The sequence below is a fragment of the Athene cunicularia genome (assembly GCF_003259725.1).
Source record: "Athene cunicularia isolate RWA chromosome 13 unlocalized genomic scaffold, athCun1 chr13_part1, whole genome shotgun sequence".
Lineage (NCBI taxonomy): Eukaryota > Metazoa > Chordata > Aves > Strigiformes > Strigidae > Athene > Athene cunicularia.
In genome coordinates, this window is record NW_020799117.1 from 2,629,897 (window position 1) to 2,651,308 (window position 21,412).

General features: G+C 42.7%; 1 protein-coding gene across 5 annotated transcripts in view; it reads right to left on the reverse strand.

Moving 5' to 3' along the window:
* The window catches only part of FSTL4 (follistatin like 4), a 382,047-nt gene that overhangs the window by 152,218 nt on the left and 208,417 nt on the right, over window positions 1-21,412 (reverse strand). For all 5 annotated transcript variants that reach the window (XM_026858115.1, XM_026858117.1, XM_026858113.1 and 2 more), the window contains exon 4: window positions 10,381-10,629. In XM_026858115.1, coding sequence (XP_026713916.1) covers window positions 10,381-10,629 — 249 coding nt within the window. The remainder of the gene's footprint in view (window positions 1-10,380; window positions 10,630-21,412) is intronic.

Here is a 21,412-nt window from a genome sequence, read left to right on the forward strand (position 1 = left end):
TTTTTTTTTTTTTTTTTTTTTTTTTTTTTTTTTTTTGCAGCCACTTAATTGACTCCGCAGCATCCAGCCTGTTGGTATTCCCCAGCACCCAGAATTTCAATTTGTTCTGTGGATTTTTATAGGCCACCCAGAAAAATTAGCATTTGTGCTGAATAGCTTTTAATCAGCTATTCTCAAGTGCCAGTCCTTTTCACCTTTAAAGCACTTCTAAATCTCCTTGCTCGAGTCTCCCCTAGCCCTAATATTTATTCTATACATTGGTTTTCCTCCATTCAGTTTCCAGCATCCTTTACCACAATCTAATCATCTTAATCTTTAACGCTCATCTCTACCTTTTAACCTTTACAGTTTTTCTTTTAAAGCAATCTCTTGGTCTCTTCTCAGGGTTTGTTGTTTGGTTTTTTGTTTTTTTTTTAATTAAGGTTTCCCCTGGCTTCTGTCTCAGCAGAGAGCTGGAGGTGTCCAACGGAGAGTTAACTGCACCAAACTGCACGTTTCCTCTTAAAAGGTGACTTATGAGGCCCTTAAATAAATCAGTAACTTTTCTCTGAATACAATTTATGTAATTTTAGATAAATGATGCAACTTCCCAAGCGTTACGATTGTTGAAGAGCTCAGCTCCCAATTCCATTAGCCAACATATCTAATTCTGAAAGAACACGAAGTTTTAGGGAATATTCCCAGCATTTTTTATTAGCAGAAAAGAAAATATGCAAGGTTTTAATTTTTAGTCTAACAACGGCTCACAGGAAATATGTTCAAAATACCTGGAATTTTTTTTCAGCAGCAACTTCAGGCCAAAGCAGGACTTGGTCTCCTGCAGAACTGCAGTGGCTGCCGGGAAAGGCAACCAGGAAAGCCCTGGGGAGAAACCCTGACCTAGGAGAGAATCACACTACAGGATATTCTTTACGTCCAACTGAATTAAGCACGTTGTGCACCTGAACTGACCCGTGTGCAATTTCCACACGTACCTCCACGCTCTGAGGTCTGGGCTTGGCACTTGCTCCCAACGAAGCCAACTCCAGGCTCCCTCCTCCTCCTGCTCTCACATAAACCTCCCACCAAGGGAAGCATTTTACAGCTTCATTTCCTTGTGACCCCCAAGAGAAAGATGTACTCTCCAAGGGTGACCATTTTGCCAATATATAAATTCCTTCTCTCTTGAACCAGCATCCTGAGGTCCACCTGATGCTCTTCTAGGCAAAAGCACTTAAAGAGCGTTCCAATAATGTTCAATTACTGCGGTTTAGCACTGAACTTTGAAGTTTTCTCAATACAGAAAACACCTGAAATTAAACAGCAATAGGAATTCTTGATCTCTGCCAGTGAAGAAAGTTTAAAAAACTATTCATTCTCTATTTTTATGCAAGTATTTGTTTCAGTTCACTTGAAGTTCCTTGGGTGACACTGGGGAAGGGCTGTAGACACTTCAATAGAATCATTTAGGTTGGAAAAGACCTTTAAGATCACCGAGGCCAATCGTAAGATTTGATTCCATTGACTTTTGATACAAGCTCTAGAAATCCAATTGAATCAAGCTTTAATCGAAATATCCCTTCGTTAGGGGCTTGAGCAGGAGCCCATATGCAAAGCTGAGCTCAGCCACAGAGCGTCCAGAATCAGGTTCAAATCCTTCCCATTAGTCAGGTATGCTCAGATTATCAATTTTACCAGTAGCTCCAGTCAGAGCCAACAGGAGGCAGCAGCGGGTGCTCTGCCAGCAGCTTGGTTATCTCGGCATTTTGCTACACAGACATCGTCCACGTGTGTGTCCCGAGTGACACCCAGCTGAAGGACAGCCCTCCCCATGAGCATCCTTCAGGAAACTGCATTCTGAAATGTATAGCTTGACACAATTGTATTTTCATAACATTTGACCCATAAGAAATCCTCCAGATTACTGCCAAAGTGACAGAATACTCGAAAAAGAAATGACAAAGGGGAAAAAAAAAAATGTTGTTCTTGTAGTAGTGTTGGCACAACCATGATGGTCTAAGAACTAAAATGTGCACAGGGTTCACAGGGAAAGGCAGTATCTTTTATTAGACTAACAACATTTTGGGAAAAAAAAAAAAAAAAAAAAAAAAGCAGGTAAACCTTTGAGCATCCAACCTCTTTTCAGGACTATGAGGGATGAACAGCGATGCAGAGGCTCAGTAAATGTGTCAATTTTTAATCATGCCCCACTTTGCTTGGAATTTCTTCAGTTTATTCACCATCTAGAGCAGTTTGGAAAATTGCTGATAGAATGGCGAGAGCTAATACGAAATTCAACAAAACACAAAAGGAAATTTTCTTTAAGGTTTCCTTCACAGGGGTCTTCAGACTTTAAGTATGGTTTAAGCTCTCAAATTCACATCCAATAAATATTAACCCGATTTGCAGAGAAGAAAAACGAGGTGGGTGCAGAGAGCGCAGACTGCCATCGAATCATAACAGGCATGCGCCAGATGCAAACAGCACACAAAAACCAGGGAAAATTGGAAGATAAACACCCCCTGACATAGCGCTGTGGGCAGCAGTACCAAAGTTTGCGTAGGAACTCCAACCTGAACGCAAGGCACATCCCTGCGTCTCCTCCCACATCCTTTGACTCTCCGTCCTCTTCCTCTGCTTTCATTCCCCATCACAACTGCTAAGAATACGCATCAAAAGCAGCTTCATTATCACCTCTCAGCTTTCCTGAAATCGCTGCAGTGAAGGTTTACCCTAAAGAAGAACCAGCTGCATCTCCTTTCTCTCAACAATATCAAGCTGCAACTCTGGATGCTTTAAACTGAGACTGCCTCATGCTACCATTGCCTTCCTCCACGCCATGGTGTTTTAGGCTGAGCTTTTCTGTTTTCTGTGTGTAAACTGTGCCTTAAACCTCTTTCTTAGCCACCCGTCATGCCCTCCTTTATGTTCAGGCAGAGGAAGGATTCCCAAACAGCGCCCAACGCTGGCGTGGTCCTCCCCAGCCAGGCGGAGAGGCTGCACATTTCCTTAACTGTGGCCTTCAGTAACTGCAGTTCTATCAGCACACCCTAAATTATAAGGGGGAAAGAAATTACAAAGAACTCCGGCTTTATTTATTTATTTTTTTAAAAGATGTTAATACTGCTGCTGAAATACCCTCTAATTCCTTTGTTCACTAGTTGATACATAATCTGAAGCTGTTGGGTTTTATGGGAGATATTACGGCCAGACACATCAAGACTGGCAACTGGAGATTAATAGATTGGGCCTTAAATAAGATGAAACAGATAACTATCACCGAGTAAAACTGTTCAACAGGGGCTCCAGTCATGACCGTTGTAAAAACCAAACTTTACACAATTTCATATTAAAAACAAAAGACCACATCACAGTTACTCCTGCGCTCCCCAAATGGCCATTGCCTCAAATTGGAGCAATAAAAACACCAGGAATGCTGGATAGGGATCACTTTAGATAACACCACTTTTTCCACTAGCGTCATCCACGGTACGTTTTTCCCCCATTTCAGCTTTACTGACCGTATCTGAAATCTGTCACCAGTCGATGCAGAGTCGCAGCATCAGGGAAAGAGAGATTTGGTTTTGGCGAAGCAGGAGCAGATAACGGCACCGCTGCGAGGAATTACCATGACATAATTCACCTTTTGACTGTCTACGTGAAATTTAGGGCCCATCACAGCGCTCCAGACCCACTTCCCTTTGAACCTGTAGGATTCCCATTATGGCTTTGACGTCCTCAGCAAAGGCTCCCTACTACTAATACGTACTAGGTCTCAAACGGTCTTTTTTTTTTTTTTTTTTTTTTTTTCATACATTTCTTCTCTGGGGTCTTTTCGTGGGACTTCTTTAGGACCTTTGCTAATTTTGATTCTTTTCCTTATGCTTAAACTTTCCACACTCTCTTGTTATTGGCGTTTAATTTCCAACGTAACCCCATCTATATCAAGAAGAGTTTCACAACTGACTTAAAGAGCCAAGATTTCCTTTTCATGAGTCTCAGTAATGTGAGCAAAGGTCTTCTAAAATGGAAAACACTCCTAAGGACCTTAGACATACTCCTACAAAATTCCTATTACCAAAACTAGGAGCAGACTGTCTCGTGTTCACACCCTCACATAAATCAATGGAATTTCCATAATTTACCCCAAAGATTGATGCAGTCTGTTTATACGGGGTTAGGCTGTCAATCACATTTAAGAGGATTCAGCCTGAAAAGCCAGGTAAAATTGATCCCTCCCCAAAAGACTCAGTGGAAGGAGCTAAAAAAGCAACATGGGAATAGTAAGGAATCCCTCTGGTATTCAGAGTCCTGAATTATTCAGTATAGTGAGAACTGTATCAGCTCACCTCAGAGCAAACACATACTTCCATTATATATAGCCCTTATATCTCTTTATAACATTTGAAACACCAAATACATTTACACTGGACACAGAAATGATCATTATAGGCCAGACCTACACATGGAAGAGCCCAGCCTCCTCCCCAGAGGGATTAATTGCAACATCTCCCAACAGCTCTGGACCCATCTCGCTGCCACCGAAGCAGTCTGTCAGCAGTGCTGCAAAGTTAAATCGACAAATATTAATTGCCAGCTGGGAAATCTGCCATTAGTTCGCAGTCAGATTTTTTTTTTCCAGCTGGAAAGATAGCGAGTGTTAAATGGAGCAGATTTCTTTGCAGTCTGCAAACCATCCGACGGAGCGGGTCTGCCTGTTTTGCAAGCACTAAATGAGCAAAACATTCAACACCTTCTCAGAGATGTTTGGAAATGCTATTCTCTAGAACAAATTACTTCTGGAAGTAACAAAGCACCGAACTAACACACGGACAACAAATAAAGTACAGAGGAAATAAACCACCACCACCACCTGAGGCTGAATTCCTATCTGCTCGAGATTACTGCAGTGATACATCGCACAAGTTATTAGCGTGCTTGGTTTTGTTGGTTTTGTTTTTTTTTTTTCCCCTAAGTTTGTAATTTATTTACATTCAAGCATAGAAAATTTTCTGTCACCGTGCAGGAGATTATCATTTTCCATAATTAGAAAGAAACTTTCTGAAAACTGGAGGAAAAGATAGACGAGAAGCTGAAAATGAAAGATGCCATTTAAGACCATCAAATCGTAAGATTATGGGATGATGCCGGGTTGGAGGAGGCAGGGTCAGACCAGGTTGCTCAGGGCTGTTCTCAGACAGGTTTGGAAGCCCCCAGAGATGGAGGAGGCACCTGGGCAGCCTCTCCTACCACTCCACCAGCCTCATGGGAAATCATCTCCTTACATCCAGGCTGAACCTCTCATTTCAGTTTTTCCCCTTGTTTCTCCTTCTTCCCCAGTGCAGAGCCAGGCTCCATCCTCCCTGCTCTATGTGCATAAATGCCATGAGAAAACAAGTTATTCTTGCTCTTCTGATGTGCATACACACTTGCATGTGTATGTGTACATGAACATACACCCCAGCACATGGGCACATACACTTTGGAACACAATATATAAGTTTGTGGCATGAAATGTTGTTCTCAGCAACAGCGAAAAGGCTCAAACCCAGCAGGGTGACCGTGTGTGTAACGGAGAGGAGAAAGGCAGGTGGGCTTTCCACAGGGATTTCTCTCCAAATTCTGTACAAAAATATGATTTATTATGAGGCAAGAATTGACCTTGTATTTGCTTAAAAGAAAAACAAAAAAAAAGCAATGGGATTAAATTATTGAAAAAATTACTACTGACATTTTGGGAGAGACTGGAGGAGGGAGGAGAACGGGACTGGAATACCTGACATGAACATGCTTTTGTAGCACTCCATCTCTCCACAATAAAATTCTGTCAGATCTCATAAAACTAAGAGCTTGAGTACGAGTTGGACTGAATAGGAAAAAGAAAAAAAAAAAAAAAAAAGAAAGAAAGTAATAATCGGCACAGGTACAGTGCATTTACATAATGGAACGTTCAAGAATTTCATCAGCTGAGTTGGACTGAATTCATGGCAGAGCACAAACTAAATCTGACCAGCTGCAGTACAAAGCTGCTATACAGCCTGGCAAGAAAAGCTAGGCTTTTTATAAAAAACAAACAAACAAAATTATCAACAAACAATACACCTGGATAAAGGGAAGATGTCAGAACCGGAGAAATCAGGGAATGAGCTTGGGCAAGCAACGCGGCTGCCTGCCTCTAGCAGGGGCTTGGCTGATGCAGGGGAGCTTTAGGATTGCTGATTGCACAGAAAAGAGCAGGGAGGGAAAGAAGAAAGGGAAGAAATTGCTCTTGAATCCTGAAAATGGAAAAGCAAAGCTCTAAGCAGTAAGAATTACTCTAAAGTATGTACACTGTTGGAGAAGTGCGCTGCTCCAAAGTTTCTGGAGAAAGGAGGAGGAAAGGGAAGAAAAACTGTATTAAGTGGTGTATGGGCAGCTTTTGCTGGCCAAAAATAATGAGAGAAAATGGAGTGAAGAGACCGAGTGAGTGTAAGAAGTCAAAAGAAAAGAAAAATGAATAGAAGGGGAAAAAAGGGGAGCTACTGCTATGGGAAAGCAAAAGCGTCGTCCAAATCACTGCGCTAAAATAATATAGCTGCTTTATCCAAGGTATTTATTCAAATAAGAACATATCCAGGCCAACTGCTCATTTTGGACATCTGTGAGACAATTGTCATTATGAGCACAGATACCTTTCCAGTTTTCATGGGTAGTGGGAGTGCTTTTGGGAAAGACAAACTTCTTTCTTCTCCTCTTTGGCAAAGAGCAAGAAGCGTTTTCTTCTCATCTATTTTGTTAACCCAGTCAAAATCACTGACACAAATCAAATGACTATGGAAACTCACAAAACAGTGAAAATATATAAAGAAAAAAAAAAAACAAAACACAAACATCACATAGTAGAGAAGTCTTAAATGGAACATCTTCCTATGGGAAAACCAAATTATGTTTCATACCAGTGAAGACAACTGGATCAAGAGGAATTTGAACCGTTGTGAGTAGAAGTGACATTTCTCCCGAGACCTCTGGATGCAGGACTTCTGTTTTACCGTATTTCCCTTTGGGTTCCAAACTCCTAAGTGAAGTTTTCCACGTATTTATCGCTCACTTTGTCAACTGAGAAAAAGGGATGGCATTTGGGGTTTTGTGCATGGCAGCACTGGGGATCTGTGCTGCACCAGAGGGTGCAGGATGGAGCCTGGGGAGATCTCTCCTGCTGGGACTTCTCACTGCTTCACCCACATTTCCACAAGCTCCCACCTTGGACATCGTGTCCATTCACCAGCCCAAGCCTTGAAAGTCTGCACACCAAGGACTGACGCCCCCTTCCACAAACACAACACTGATGCAATCGACCCACGTTTGCCAACGCCAGAGAGCTGACGTCTCCATGCGGCCCCCCCCTCAGCCAGCAGGTCTGTAGAATTTTCCAGACTGCTCTCAAAGAGATGTGTATTACTTTCAAACAATGTCACGGGGGAAATCTGGATGTCCGAAGGCACACAAGTGTGTTTTAACTTCTTGGACTCTCCAGGTTTCAAGGAGCTTGTTTCATTCTAGGCTGGGCAAAGGAGAAATCAGTCATTTGCCCAAAGCCAAATTCTCTTCTGTTCTTCCTCATACTAATACAGAATGGAATGCTAGTGAGGTAACACAAATCAAGCAACGCTTCTAGCCATACACGAATATTTGCTCTACACCAGTATTTACAAGGCACTTCACATGTGATAAATAATGTCAGAAGACCAAAAAATCCTTTCCCAAAATACACAAGTGAAAGCAAGACCTTTGCTGTTTGCTTTGTTGTCAGTTTCCTGTGGACAGACCTGGCTCACTCAGAGTGGAATCAAAGTATTGGATCTCTGTCATACTTTAAGGCCATCCAGTTTGTCCCTGATAACTGGGTAAACTGGCAGAGCACACAGATGCAATCGGTGGTGTCCCTCAGCATTACGCAGGGACTTAAGTCTTAATTGAACAAGTCAACTGGGACAAAAAAGCAGCCCACTCCTCAGCCTAACTGTACTCAAATAATTAAATATCTACTTGGTAGAAAACAGAAAGCACATGCCTACTGACAGACCTACACCCAATACCCAGCTGAAACAATAACACATTTTGACCCTTTAAAGAGTAAGACACTATGACTGGAGAAAAATCGTATGTTACATTTATCACGTTGCTTATAAACCTGTAGCTTAATTGCTTACTATTTAAAAGAAAACACTGTCATTCTTGATTTAGAAATAGGACGCTAAAGTGCTAAGCAATAAAAAGCTACACAGAAAGTTACTCAGGACCTGCACGGCAAAAACAGGAGCTGAAGCCAAATATTTCTACGGAGTCACACTCTGTGGGTTTACTTCCCCCTTAAGGTAACTTTTTTTCCTGCATTTTATCTCTGCAGACAGCAGTGTGAAGTTTTTTTTTTTATTTATTCATGTGGGAAGAGAAGCGAGTTTGTTTCCTTCTTCCCGTTCATAAAGCTGTTATTCTGATGAAAGGCAGATTTAAGCAGTGCTCCATGGCAAGAGTTTAAGGGTTACTTTAAACTGGGACACAAAACTACTCTTTCTGACATAATTTCATGGTGTGTTCAGGGAAGTATTCAAGCGTGACATTGTATCATTAGGTATAATCCAGCCATTGCAGGGCACTGATTACTGCAATGAGAACCCATTTTCTTTAACACTATATGCGATAAGGAATGAATAAAAACCCTGGGCCAGAAGCATCGTTGTAAAAAAAGTGGGCTATGTACAAGAATGAAAAAAAACAAAGACGTTTCTGGGGGGAGTCAGGGGAAGAAAAACCCCTGCATCGAGTGAGGTTGGCGGGGGGGGCTGCACACCTCTGAAATGAAGATTTCCCATTTCTTTGGGAGGTTCCTCATCCTGCAATCCCATCTGCATCTTACACAGGGATGGAGGCAGTTTTACACCCCGATCCAACTTGATACTCAAGAGGCAGAAACACCAGCACTAGCAGCAAGGCACAAATGTCCTTTTTAGAGGCTCCTTTTTAAAGCGAGAAGCAAAAGTCCCTCTTTACCTTGACGTGCTCATGTGCTGTCCCTCCAAATATGCCTTCAGGTGACCCCTTCCCATGCTTAATTCCACACAAGGTCTATCGATCCTCGACCTAATTACCCGCTTTGGTAAATTTAGAGTGTGCCTGCGACAAACTGGCCCAGCTCAACTGGTGTTCACTGAGACAATCCTCTGACCAGCTCCCTCTGTCCCATCCACAGCCAGGCCCCCAATTTAAATCAGGCTTTACAATGCTGTGCTAAGCAGTGCCTAGATAATTCTGGAAATTTTGGTCTAGTCTCAGTCTCCAGGCCTCCTCTGAGGCACAGGAACAGTAATGCTTTTCTACCTCCAAAGGGTATCACGAGGATATATTAATAAGACTCTTTGAATGGGCTCCTGATTCTTAAATAGACTCTTGTAGCATCCTGTTAGTAAGCAGGAACCTGTGATGGATACCTCTGTATACAGACAAGCTCCTCAGGGGCTCAAGTGCCCAGTGAGCTGAAGATAAAGGAATTATTTTCATATTTGATCACGTAAATGTCACTGGATATATTTGCAACAACCTGCTCAAATCTTTCTGTAGGTATATGAAGTCATATTTGACAATGAGTTTTCAGGATATACTCTAGCGAGGCCTTTATAAGACCTCTCATTAGAGGTAAAATAATTTACGACTTTTTCCACTCCCTGGTATTTTATCACACACTCCTGCTACGGCAGCCTGACTTGATTTGTGACAGGATGGTACATGGCATACAAAATATTAACAGAAAATACACAGGACTCCGTCCCTTTGGTGATTTGGTATGATGATGATAATGAAATCTGCTACTGAACCAGTAAAACAGCTGAAGATGTATGCACCCTACTGGTAACCAGAACTGTCTTTAAAATTATTTAAAACTCTCCTCTGGCGTTACACTTCCCGCTCCTCTTATTTCATCTAAACAGCTCCTTTCATTTGCCCATGTCATTTGCCTAAGTAGGTTTTTGTTTCTCATTTCTGCAACAACCTTTTTGTAATACCATATACTTTTTCTTAACGTCTCTGTCTTGTTCAAAGCCTTACCAAATGAATTGGATTGTAAAAAGTTATTACACTGGCGGTTGAAAGTACTGAGCATCACAACCACAGCGCACACAATACATACAGTGATGTTAATTATTTACCAGTTTCCAGTTTGATTACATTTTCAGTGGTGATGACACTCGGGGGCTTGATAGCTGCATAAAACATTGTGTTATGTTCTATAGTGTCCTAGAATAAATCATCCCTGAAAAATTTATCTCTTAGAAATAAAACATACCATTCGGCCAGTTAAGCAGGATTATGGTAAAATGAATGACGAAAGTTCTACAAAAGTATTTATTTTTAATGACGCCCTACCTTTGAAGAAACAGTCCTTGCTGTGGATAATGTAGATTTTCTTCCTCTGCAGACAGGAGGCTTGATGCAGCTGACAATGATTTTCATAAAATTTGCCATCAGATCCACACACGGGCATGTAGCTGGACTTGCAGTCTTCCACACATTTGCACTCGGGCTGATTGGTATCCTTGTTGACAACACACTTGCTCCCCCGGCCACAATACTTCTTCTCACAGGACGCGTGCAGCCCATCCTGCCCGTAAAGCACTGGGAAGAGCAGAAAACGGCAGCGTGAGTAACGTTCGCCTAACGGGCCGTCCTCGTCTGTTGTAGCGGCACAACCGCTACAGGAGCGGGAGCTACGAGGTTTCAGGGGGGAAAAGGGCACCCCTAGGAACAGCAGCAGTTTGAGGAGCATCTCCACATCCGTGCTCCCAACCCTCCAGCTCTCGCTTATCTCAACATTAAGCATGTGCTGAAAATGCTGAAAGGATGGACTTGTGCCTGCTTGTTTCTTTTAACCCTTTGAGAAACTAGACTCTGGAATAAAATCCAGTGAGAGTTATTTCAGTGCCCAAACTTTGGCCATGAGTTACATTCAGAGAGTAATTCTGAAAACCTACACTCCTCCAGCCACAAAACCCACAAGGAGATTCATTTTGGGGCAGCAACGTGCCCTAAGTGCCAGCATGGAGCTTCTGTACCCGTGTCTGTATTCAGAGCCTAAATCCCAGCCCGGGAGCCAGAAGCAGAACATCCCCAAGGCTAAAATTCACACCGGCTTCTGTGAAAACCCAGACAGACAATTGCTGAGAGCTTTGAAAAAAATAACCCGCAAGAACGACTATCACTGAAGTATTATGGAAAGATGCTTCTCACTATAAAAGCGACTGTCGGTATCTATTCCTACACTCTCAATAATGACTTATAATGAAAAATAGCTTTCTGCTACTTTTACAAATTCATTGGATATAATGTTCTGAACATTACTGTACTATCTGCTGTTTGATACTATTAAAAGGCTAAGGAAGTTGCCCTCGTGCTATAACATTTTCTGCTTCTGAAGTTTCCCTGTTTAAAGGCTTACAACAGAACGTTGTTATAATTCATACAGGACAGGGGAGTTCCAAACAAGCCGCTACTCTGAGCAATAATTAGCGTTATACTCAATGAAGAGAGTTGCAGGAGAGTAGGTTATTCTATGCTAACAGGAGAATACAAAGTTGAGAATTACAAAGGGATGCTGCAAAAGGCGTAATTAAAGCAGGAATAAACATTTCGTCGTGCGCAACCTGCTGCCAGCCTTGCACAGCCTTCCAAGAGCAGCAGCCGCCGGCTGCACCCACACCAGTGACTCGGTCTGGACCAGCAAGAGAGTTTTGAAGCAAATCCCTGTTGGCTACATTTACCACGTGTATGTTTGGCTCTTGGCAAGGTTTTGGTGTGCACGAGCTTTCAGAGAAAGCTCAAGTGGAAGCGCTGCAGATGTGCTCCAGCATCCGACGAGCCAAATCCGGCAGCAACTGTAGCACCACAACATCCTCCAAAACACACCGAGGGCTCTTCCCTTCAAAGAGTTTTCAGGTAGCAGAGCAGTTCAGCCTAGGAGAGCAGACTGGATCCCATCCAAAGACTCCCCCCATCACATGTAATGGAGATGTGAGGAGCATCACCACTACCTACTTCAATCTATCAATCCTTTCTGATCGTGCCAAAGTCCTTGCTAACATCAACCCAGCCCGTGCCTGCCCAGCATTTTATGCCAATACGAAATGCCCCAGTGCTGAAGCTACATTTCATCTACTCGTGATCAAGGGGTTAAAGTGTGTGCACAGAGACAAGCAAAAGTCTCTACAAAACCACCATTTTTCTTGGTCCTCGTTAAGCCTTTGTTTTTATCACTGTAAATCTGAAAGGGGAAAAGATCTGTTATTGGAGGATTAACTATTTGACTCAATAACTCATTAAAATTCCTCCAACTTGGCAAGCTAAGAAATATTGACTTTTTCTGACTTGTAATAAACTAGAAGGTCAAAGCATCTCTGAGCAGTGCAAAAAGTACAGTCCCTGGAAAGAATATGGGAATATTCTTTATTTACTTTACTAATTGTTCCAGAATTTTTGCAAAACGTCCTCAGGAACGCACATTTTGTGACCTCCGGGAGATCTCACTGCCAAAGGCCATCTGCATTTACAGTGTCTGCTGCAGATCAGAGCAACACAAAGGATGAGGGCTTGAGGAAGCCCTGGTCAAGCATCATCCTCCTCCTCCTCCTCTCAGTGGCAGGACCTGCACCTGAACAGGCACTTGGCTTGTCCATTGCCATGTGCCTCAAAAGACATGTTTTGGAGAGTGCTGTTGATGCTAAAGATATTTAAAAATCAGAATTCAAGAGATATTGTTGTCTATAGAAACGTTAACTCAGACACATCTACAGTAAAGCCCTTCCTGTGCTGGTCTGATCACTAAAAATTGATCTCTGGGAGCTAGCACCAGCCGAGCACTGCACCCTGCATCTCGCTGAAGGTTATTTCTGCCTCCTCGTTCATGGTGGGCTGCTCCGATTTAATGCGTCAGGTCACATCTGGGCAGAGCACAGCTGCACCCTGCCCCAACACCTATCGCAGGCACCCGCAGCAGCAAAAACCCTCCTGGAGCCCTCAGTGGGTTTGGTATTTTGGTTTTTAATAGAAACTTAGCATTACTGAAGGCAAACACTATTCCTATTGCAATGGAGATTTAAAGATATTTAATGATACATTAAAGATTTGCTTAAACACCAGTTTAAAAAAAAAAAAAAAAGATAAAATACTTCAGCTGTTTTACATCCACCCTGGTTACTATGGAGAAACTGCAGAAAGCCTGTCTACCTTTATGCTTCACTCGTTTTGTTCACAGTTTGGTTTATTCTGCATTCCCAGATGGAGAGCTCCTGTTTAAACACACCTGAGTGGCGTAAGGGGGTAGGAAGGACTCCCCACAAAGAGCCAGAAAGGAAAGATTTGTGTATTTGGGAATCCTGATGTGCTTCTACTAGTCCAAATCCTCGAAATCTGTGTGTTGGCAAGCAGAGTGTTAACATGGGATGTCTGCCAGAATCTGATAATGTTGGTAGCAGCACTTTAATTCAATTACTATTTGCATAATCCTTTGAAGAAAAAAAAGCTCCCCACAAGCACACTCAGCCATACAGACAGACCCTCCGCTCAGGAAGGACAGGAACACAACACAGAATGGAGCCAGTGGAATTAGAGAGGAAAGAAAATATTTGATAAAAGCACTGTTGTCTTTATCCAGGTAATTAATTAAATCCAGAGCAGCACCTTGGAAAGGGACTTTCCTCAACTGCGTCGAGGTTCCTGCTCCAGTCGAGCCCATGAGCAGGCACCTGAGCTGGGAAGGGCTCCTCTGGTGAACTCAGTGGCTTGAAAAGCACCTGCCATTGCTATTTTTTTTGGTCACATTATTAAAAGTGACTGAACTCCCCACTCTTACAAGGATTATTTAAAACGGAAATAAGAAAGGTAATCAAGTGAAACCACCGACTAACTGCTCGCAGTATTTACGAGTCCCACTGTACTGCATGGAAAAAGGTATAATTTATTTAATTTATTAGTTGTGAAGAAAGTCATTTACTTCAGTTAAAAACTGATCATCTTGCAAAACAAGCCACTTTTCAACACTAGTTAAGTTTAGCCAGTCTGAGCTGTTACGCTGTGTTAAAGCCAGAAGGATGGAGAGAGGAAGCTCACTCGCATACACCCGTGAAATCATTTGACTTCTCAAATGGGTTTCTGGCTGCCCCTGCAAAGTTTGGAATTCAAGTGGAAAACCAACAAAAGCTTGGTGCAGGCAGGCAGTAAAAGAACTGAGTTCAGGAATTTGATAAGGCTGGTTAACAGGCTGCCCTCAGCTGAAAGCAAGACTTTAATGAGAAAATGAAGATCTTGTTGCCACGTTGGAGAACGCGTGTCCTCTGGCTGCTCATTAATTCCTGAAAACAAGAGACCTCCTCTACCTTTTACACGCCACTAAATACGTCACACATCAGACTAGGGCTCACAGGCTTTCTTTTTTTTTTAGTCCCAAACACAACTCTATGCCTTACTTCAACAAAACTCCCACGGAATTCAGGGGAAGGTTGGGCTCACCACAAGCCCTGACTTCAATTAAGACCAGACAAACCCATTACACAGAGCTGTTTTGGTTTCGCTGTACCGTATTCACTACTCATAAAAAGTTGCTTACACACTGCAGAATTGTAAATACTGCATTTACATGTAAAAAGACATTTTGTCTTCAAGCATCCACGAGCTCCTGCAGGCAGTTGGACATCTAGTTATACTGCTGAAGGAAAAAGTTTAGACGTTATGTCAGGACTGGAGCCAAAAGTGGAAACTTTTAATTATGGGGCACTGGAGAGTGGTATGACTGAAACTGGAAGCTTCTAAGCCAAGTCCTTCAAAGGCAATGCCGCACATTGCAAGTGTTGTAACGAAATGAGAATAAAAATCAAACCCTATGTAACATAACAAAAATATTCAGTCTCGAAACTTAGTCTGTAATTTCCATTAGGCAAACTGGTGAGGTAGCAGGTGATGAGCCATTCCTCCAGCATCTTGACATCGGTTTTCCTGCATTAAATAATCTTCTGTGGTCTCAAATATCATGCCTGTAAGCACTATTTATTGCTGAAAAATGCGTGTGGCCAGTACCTGCAGATATACATACACACACAGGTTATGCTCCTTTACACGGGAGTAGACACTTCCCATACGCCACAATTTCACTTTTGCTGATGATACGAAGTCAGATGCTGCAGCACGGTGCCTTAAACCTTCCTTCCCCGGCACATCTTTAAAATACATCTCGAATAACTCATGGTTGGAAGGAACAAAAGTTCAAAGGCGTGACTACTGCACCCGGCTTCTGTTCAGTTTGCAAATGCGGGCGCTACACGTGTTGTTACTGCCGCAATAAAATAAGGAAAGGAAACATAAAGCAGGAATTTCATAATAATCAGCTCTATGAGTTTCTCAGCTTTTCATTGCATGCCTGTTATGAAAGTGGAGCGGCAGAAAAGCCATGGTAAATCACCTGGAATAGGGGCATGGCAACAGTGCATTCATTACCTCCATTACTAGCCTTTGGTGCTATAATTTATTTATTTTTATAAAGCAAAACCAGTGACTTATCCCGGAGAATAACACAGAAATGAGATGTGCTTCAAGCATACGTTTTGCTACACAGGCAAACTGTTCTCTTTCAAGGTCCAGGAAATAACTGTGTGTGTGTATGTGTGTGCACATCTTTGAGCAGGGTGGAGAGGGGCACATCAGCCTCGGAAGGGAAGGGCAGAAAATGGGACATCTCCACTAATTTAGATGCTCTACACAAAACAAAAGGCAGGGCGATGTGGAAAGCCTCCTCAGAACAAAAACTAGCAGAGTTTTCCAGATGGCCACACCATTTCAGAAGGATTCTTGCAGAGTTGGTTGTGTTGTTTGGTTCGTTTTTGGTTTTTGGTTGTTTTTTTTTTGTTTTTTTTTTTTAAAAAAAAAAAAAAAAGCAAAAAACAAATGGAAAATAAAATCTACTCTGGAAAGGGGTATCGTGACAAATAGTTACACCGATGACACGAACACCAAGGGAACTGCTTAATCTGGGCCTGCAGTTTAATAGCAAATACAAACCAATTGGAATTGCTCAACCAAAGTTCAGTAACAGCGTGCAGTTATTCTGCAAATAACACCAAGGAAGCACTCAAAAATCGTAAGAAAATTTTCTATATACATTTTTACATCTGAAAATGGGGATTAATGTTACTTGCTGTACCTGTCAGGACTATGAAAAATCCATTAGAGATGATACCATGAAAAGGCATTTTAAAATTTGAAGTAACTATGCTATCCTAGCATAATTAGCCTAATTTTTGTCCCATTTCAATTCCATTTAACCATTATGAGATCAAAAGCTTCATTAAACACTATTTTTGGAGGGTATCGCGGTTTGTGAGGGTACTAACATGAGAAAAGAGAGAACAGACACATACAAATCGAAAGATCCTAGCTACGTAAAGCGTATACGGAGATTATCGAGAAAGAAATACCAACCAGTATATGAGACCATATATATTTAGAACCCTGCCATGAAACTCTACCGTGCACAATTTACTTGATTGTTCTCCTCTTAGAATAGCTACTCAAGAGACGATTCATAAAACTGCTCTTTACTAAATGTTTATCCAAAGTTACCCATGATAGGTACTGCATATATAAGACAATTTTATTGCATTACTCCGTGCACCAAGCATAGATATAGACCCAAATCTTGCTGGCACCACGCTTTGCCCGGCATTCGGAAGCTGTAGCAGGTCCCCCCAGCCAGCCAGCCAAGAAACATCACGTATCAGAGGACGATCATCTACATTAATCAGAAGGATTTAGTTTCACGTTTCCTTGGGCACCCGTCTTCACGGTGTTGAGCCACCCAGTGAAGCTGGGTAGTGCTGTGCCTGTGCACACACACACACACACGTCTATTTTACTTGGTTGTGTATATAATTATCTCAGTATTGCACACAGCCTGAGAATGCAGAAACTTTCCAGTATCAGATCTGGAGGGAACAGATCACATTAATACTTTGCTTTCTTTGGTAAAACTCTGTATCAGAAGAATACGCTCTTCTGAAGTAAGGCAATGAAATTCCCATAGGTCACTGCTCAAAATCAGTCTTGTTGCCTTTAATCTTGCTCAGCAATCTTCTGCCTGCTCCATTCCTTCACTCTCAGGACCAGCCTTACTCCTTTTCCTTGGTTTCAGTGGTCTTTCATCCTCTGACCAGCACAGCAAGCCCTAGCACTCTACGGACTACTATAAAAGACACAAGAAATCAATAGTGCAGTGTCATGCATCCTTCTGCTATTCCTTCAATGAAGTTCTTGTGGCAGAAACTACGAGGGGGTTAGAATCCAATAATAAAATAACTACCGACGACTTGCCTGTTTTCCCAGCTTTTTCTCCAATTACATTACCAGTGGAGCTGCTGGAAGCAAGCGGAACGGTCTACATCTTCCCAGTTGTCTGCATTATTGACCTTTAAATCTGTCCACGCCTGTTGCCTTTCATTTGCTCCCCCTTTTCCCCCGGACACGCCATCCGAGGCTTCTCCACCATCCGGAGCCACAACTGGCCACGAACCCAGCGCCCTCCACGCAGCCCTGCCCTCCGCCCTCCTCGGCACAAGGCACCAGTTTCTTGCTTCCACGTATTTTTCAACAGCTGATGCCAAAACTTTAAAAAATTTTACCCTCGCTTTGACCATTTCTACTTGGAGGAAGGGGAAATCCACACGCCAAGTGTTTTGGGCCTTGCTGCAGCAGCAGGAGGATGCACGTGGCTGTCGCTTCTCACGCCTATGGAAAAGCACAGAACATCCTGCACTATTAGCAATGGGTCAAGAACAGAAGATGCCAAGTTTCCATCTGACAGGTATTCTATAGTCCCACAGAAATCTTTCTTTTTACTATTTTTTTTTTTACTCTTTACTTTGCAGCAAGACCATTTATCAGAAAATAATTGCATTTGTTTATTGTATGCCTTTTTCCCTTTACATATGCACAAACCAAATGTTATTTCAGATTGGACAGAAAGATGTTTTCAGTTTCCCATTTATTTTCTCATTCAGTTCATCAGTTTATAAGGCCCATTGAGGGGGAAAAAAAAACAAACAAACACCAGAAACAGAAAGGCAGCTCATCATTGTGTTTGTCTCAAAAAAAGAACATTATTCTGATTATTTATTTTTGGTTGGAAGAGGAATAGATAACAAGCTTTTATAATTAATATCCATTCAGCTTCCTTATTACATTATTCTTGAATAATGTAAAAAATATTCTTCCGCTCTAAGTAAAAAAAAAAAAGCAAAACATCTGACTTGCACCAAATTGTACAGGTGCCACTGCACAAGGTTTCAACGTGATTGATTATAGAGACCTCGGTGAGCGTCACCACAGCGATGCCTGTGTCAGCACTTCCATTAGAGTTTCCTTTTAAAAGGTGCACATCACACATTTGAACCTTACAAATGGAGTCGCGTTCTTGAAAAACATTTTTAAAGCTATGTTAAAGTGCAGCCCAAAAATGCAAAAGAGGTAGAAACACCAGACTTTCACCTGTTTCCCCTCACCACTAGAAAAGGACGGAGGCTGGCACTGGGTACAACCTAAATATACAGTAATTAAATACCAGACCTTCCAGTAACTTCCACATTCCACCTGGTTATTAGCATTACTCGGAAACACTCCGTGACTTGGAGGAATGGGCTTCACCCCGCTCCGCCATCAGAACCATTTAATTGTGCAAACAGTAAAAGACAAACCCTCAAAACATGAAACCACGACAAAGCCACCTCTGAGCCCTTCCACCCATCACACCCCCAGCAGCAGCCACAAATAAAATTCTCAAACCAGGTTTTTTTTTGTTTTGTTTTTTTTTTTAACCAAAGGAAAGCTCTCACCCTCAAAAAGGAAGCGAGTATGAGCCTGCAAATCCACCTCTAGGGATAGCCCAGTTTGGTCTGTTAAGATAATAAATCTATGTGGTCTTTTACTGTTCTTTCTCTTGCCCCTTTCTCCCAGCTAAATTAATTTTCAAGGATAAAAGTTTCCAGAGGGAATCTATCAGTAGTTGCATATATGTATAACTCTCAGCGCTTCTGTCATTTACTACCATGCATAAATGAAGACAGACAGCTGGGTGAATATTAGGGACGGGATTCATTTTGTGAGTCTGCTCCTGAGCACTGATGTTGTTCTGTAAAAGTCGCCATTTGCTGGAAATAAATGGAGAGAAAAATAAATTTTAAAAAATAGTATTAAAGCTATTTGGTTGTAATGGGGTTTGCGTTAGTGCAGGTGTTTTGTATTTGGGCGGTTTTTACGTCTGGGTGAAGTGTAATGCATGTTTGACTCATGGCTGCTTTACTTGATTGACGAGGCAGCGCCGGCAGCAGGATTGGTGCCGTTCCTGCATCACATCTCAATCAGCATGAACTTCCTGCTGGAAACTGTTGAGGTTGCACAGTGTCTTTTCATTTATTTTTTTTTTTCCTTTTCCCTAAGACATTTCATTTCTGTTTTCCTGACTAGATGCCTTAGAGCCTCATAGATTCTAAGTGTAGGAGCGTTACCGTACAACCAAAGTGTGAGGCAAGTGCCAAACGGGTCCGTTACGGACAGAATTACAATCACACAACTACCGAAGGAGGATCTATTACATCTGTGTTGGGACACAGAAAAGACACTTTTATACATCCGTTTTGAGCCATTCTCCAGAAAGGGAAATAACTGGCAGAGGGACCTTCTCACCGACTCCAGGCAGCCAAGTTGTTTGCCCGTCTGCCTGCATCTCCTCTTGCCACTCTTAACGAATCGCTTAATTTCAGGCTATCTGAAAACTGCAGCATGCAAACGGTCCAAGGAGACAAAAGCCACGGCAGGAGCCCACGGCAGTGGAGCAGCAGCAGCTCGGCCACTGCCCTCACACCACCTCCAACTCCTCCTCCATTGGTGGCTCAGCCTTGCAAAGAAAAATAATGGATGGAGAAGGCAAAACTCTGGGGAACACCAGTTTGCAGAGGGATTGGCCAGTACGGCGTCACAGAAGGATTTCCGAGCTGTTGTCTGCAACCCTCCTGTGGTCTCCAAGAGCACCACAGGTGACCTGCAGATCACCCACAGGACTCAGCAGCACATTCTACGTATTTTATGAGTTTGACCGGGGTGTACGCTCCAGTGGTTGACGGGATGAGCAATTTCTCTCTAGGTAAAAGGAGAAAAGTGATTTTGGCATACGGCATCCATGGCAATCTCTGTACTTAGGAAAGCCTTTTCTTCTGAAGAGGCTTCAGAGGGACCCCAGAGATGGTTGGTGGGACAGTGAGGGGAAAGCAATGAGCGTTTTCCAATTACCAGCTGTGCTGGCACAAGAGAGAGGGCTGGGACAGTTACATATACTCCAGCTGCAAACCCCACCAGATAACGCAGCTGGGACGGGCATTTTCCAGTTCAAGCTTCTCAGAAGCTGCTGGAACAATTTTATGAAAGCATTTGAAAAATAAATCTGTATGCGTTTATAGACATATAATATATATATATATATTTTTTTTTTTAAATTTTTTTTTTTTTTTCTTTCCAATTTGTCTCTCTTTCTAGCACCCAGCTAATTTGGAAAGCTTCCCTTTGGGCTCAAAGCTGAGCGGGTTTTCAAGTAATGAAGTGTTTGGCATAAGTTGTGGTGACTGCTGGCTCCATGAAGCTCTGGCTCTTTGCCTGTACACCCACCCCCCTGCTTCTTGCCATCCATCCCAGGGTGGATGCAGCCCTGGACATGCTGACAGGGATGTATCCTCCCTGCTTGCCTTGCACAGATCTCCTGGGCATCCCTCTTGGTGCAGGCAGTGACTGTCATTCCTGTTTACGCAGCAAATTTTAATTTCTCCGGTGCAGTGTTTTTGGCAGGAGGGTTCTCAGCATGGAGTGTTAGGAGGAAAGATCTCACCGCTAGCTTGGAGGAGCTATGGGCTGGGTCTTTCTTTGCTTTTTGGAGTTCCAAGTTTCATTTTTGTTTTAGAGCTGGTGAAAAAAAGAATTTCAGCTGTGTGCGAGCCAGATCTGGTGAGGGCAGGTTTGCTTTGCTCCATCTGGTGAGGCATCACTTGTGTTCAGAGAGGGGTTTGGTTCATGTTATGGTCAGAAATGGTTGGGTCCTCTGCAGACAGGAGGCTTGATGCAGCTGACAATGATTTTCATAAAATTTGCCATCAGATCCACACACGGGCATGTAGCTGGACTTGCAGTCTTCCACACATTTGCACTCGGGCTGATTGGTATCCTTGTTGACAACACACTTGCTCCCCCGGCCACAATACTTCTTCTCACAGGACGCGTGCAGCCCATCCTGCCCGTTCACCAGAGATGTGCCCACCCAAAGACTATTGTCTGTTGGTGAGAAAAGCCGAGTAGTGGGGTTACAGAGCCTTCGCATACT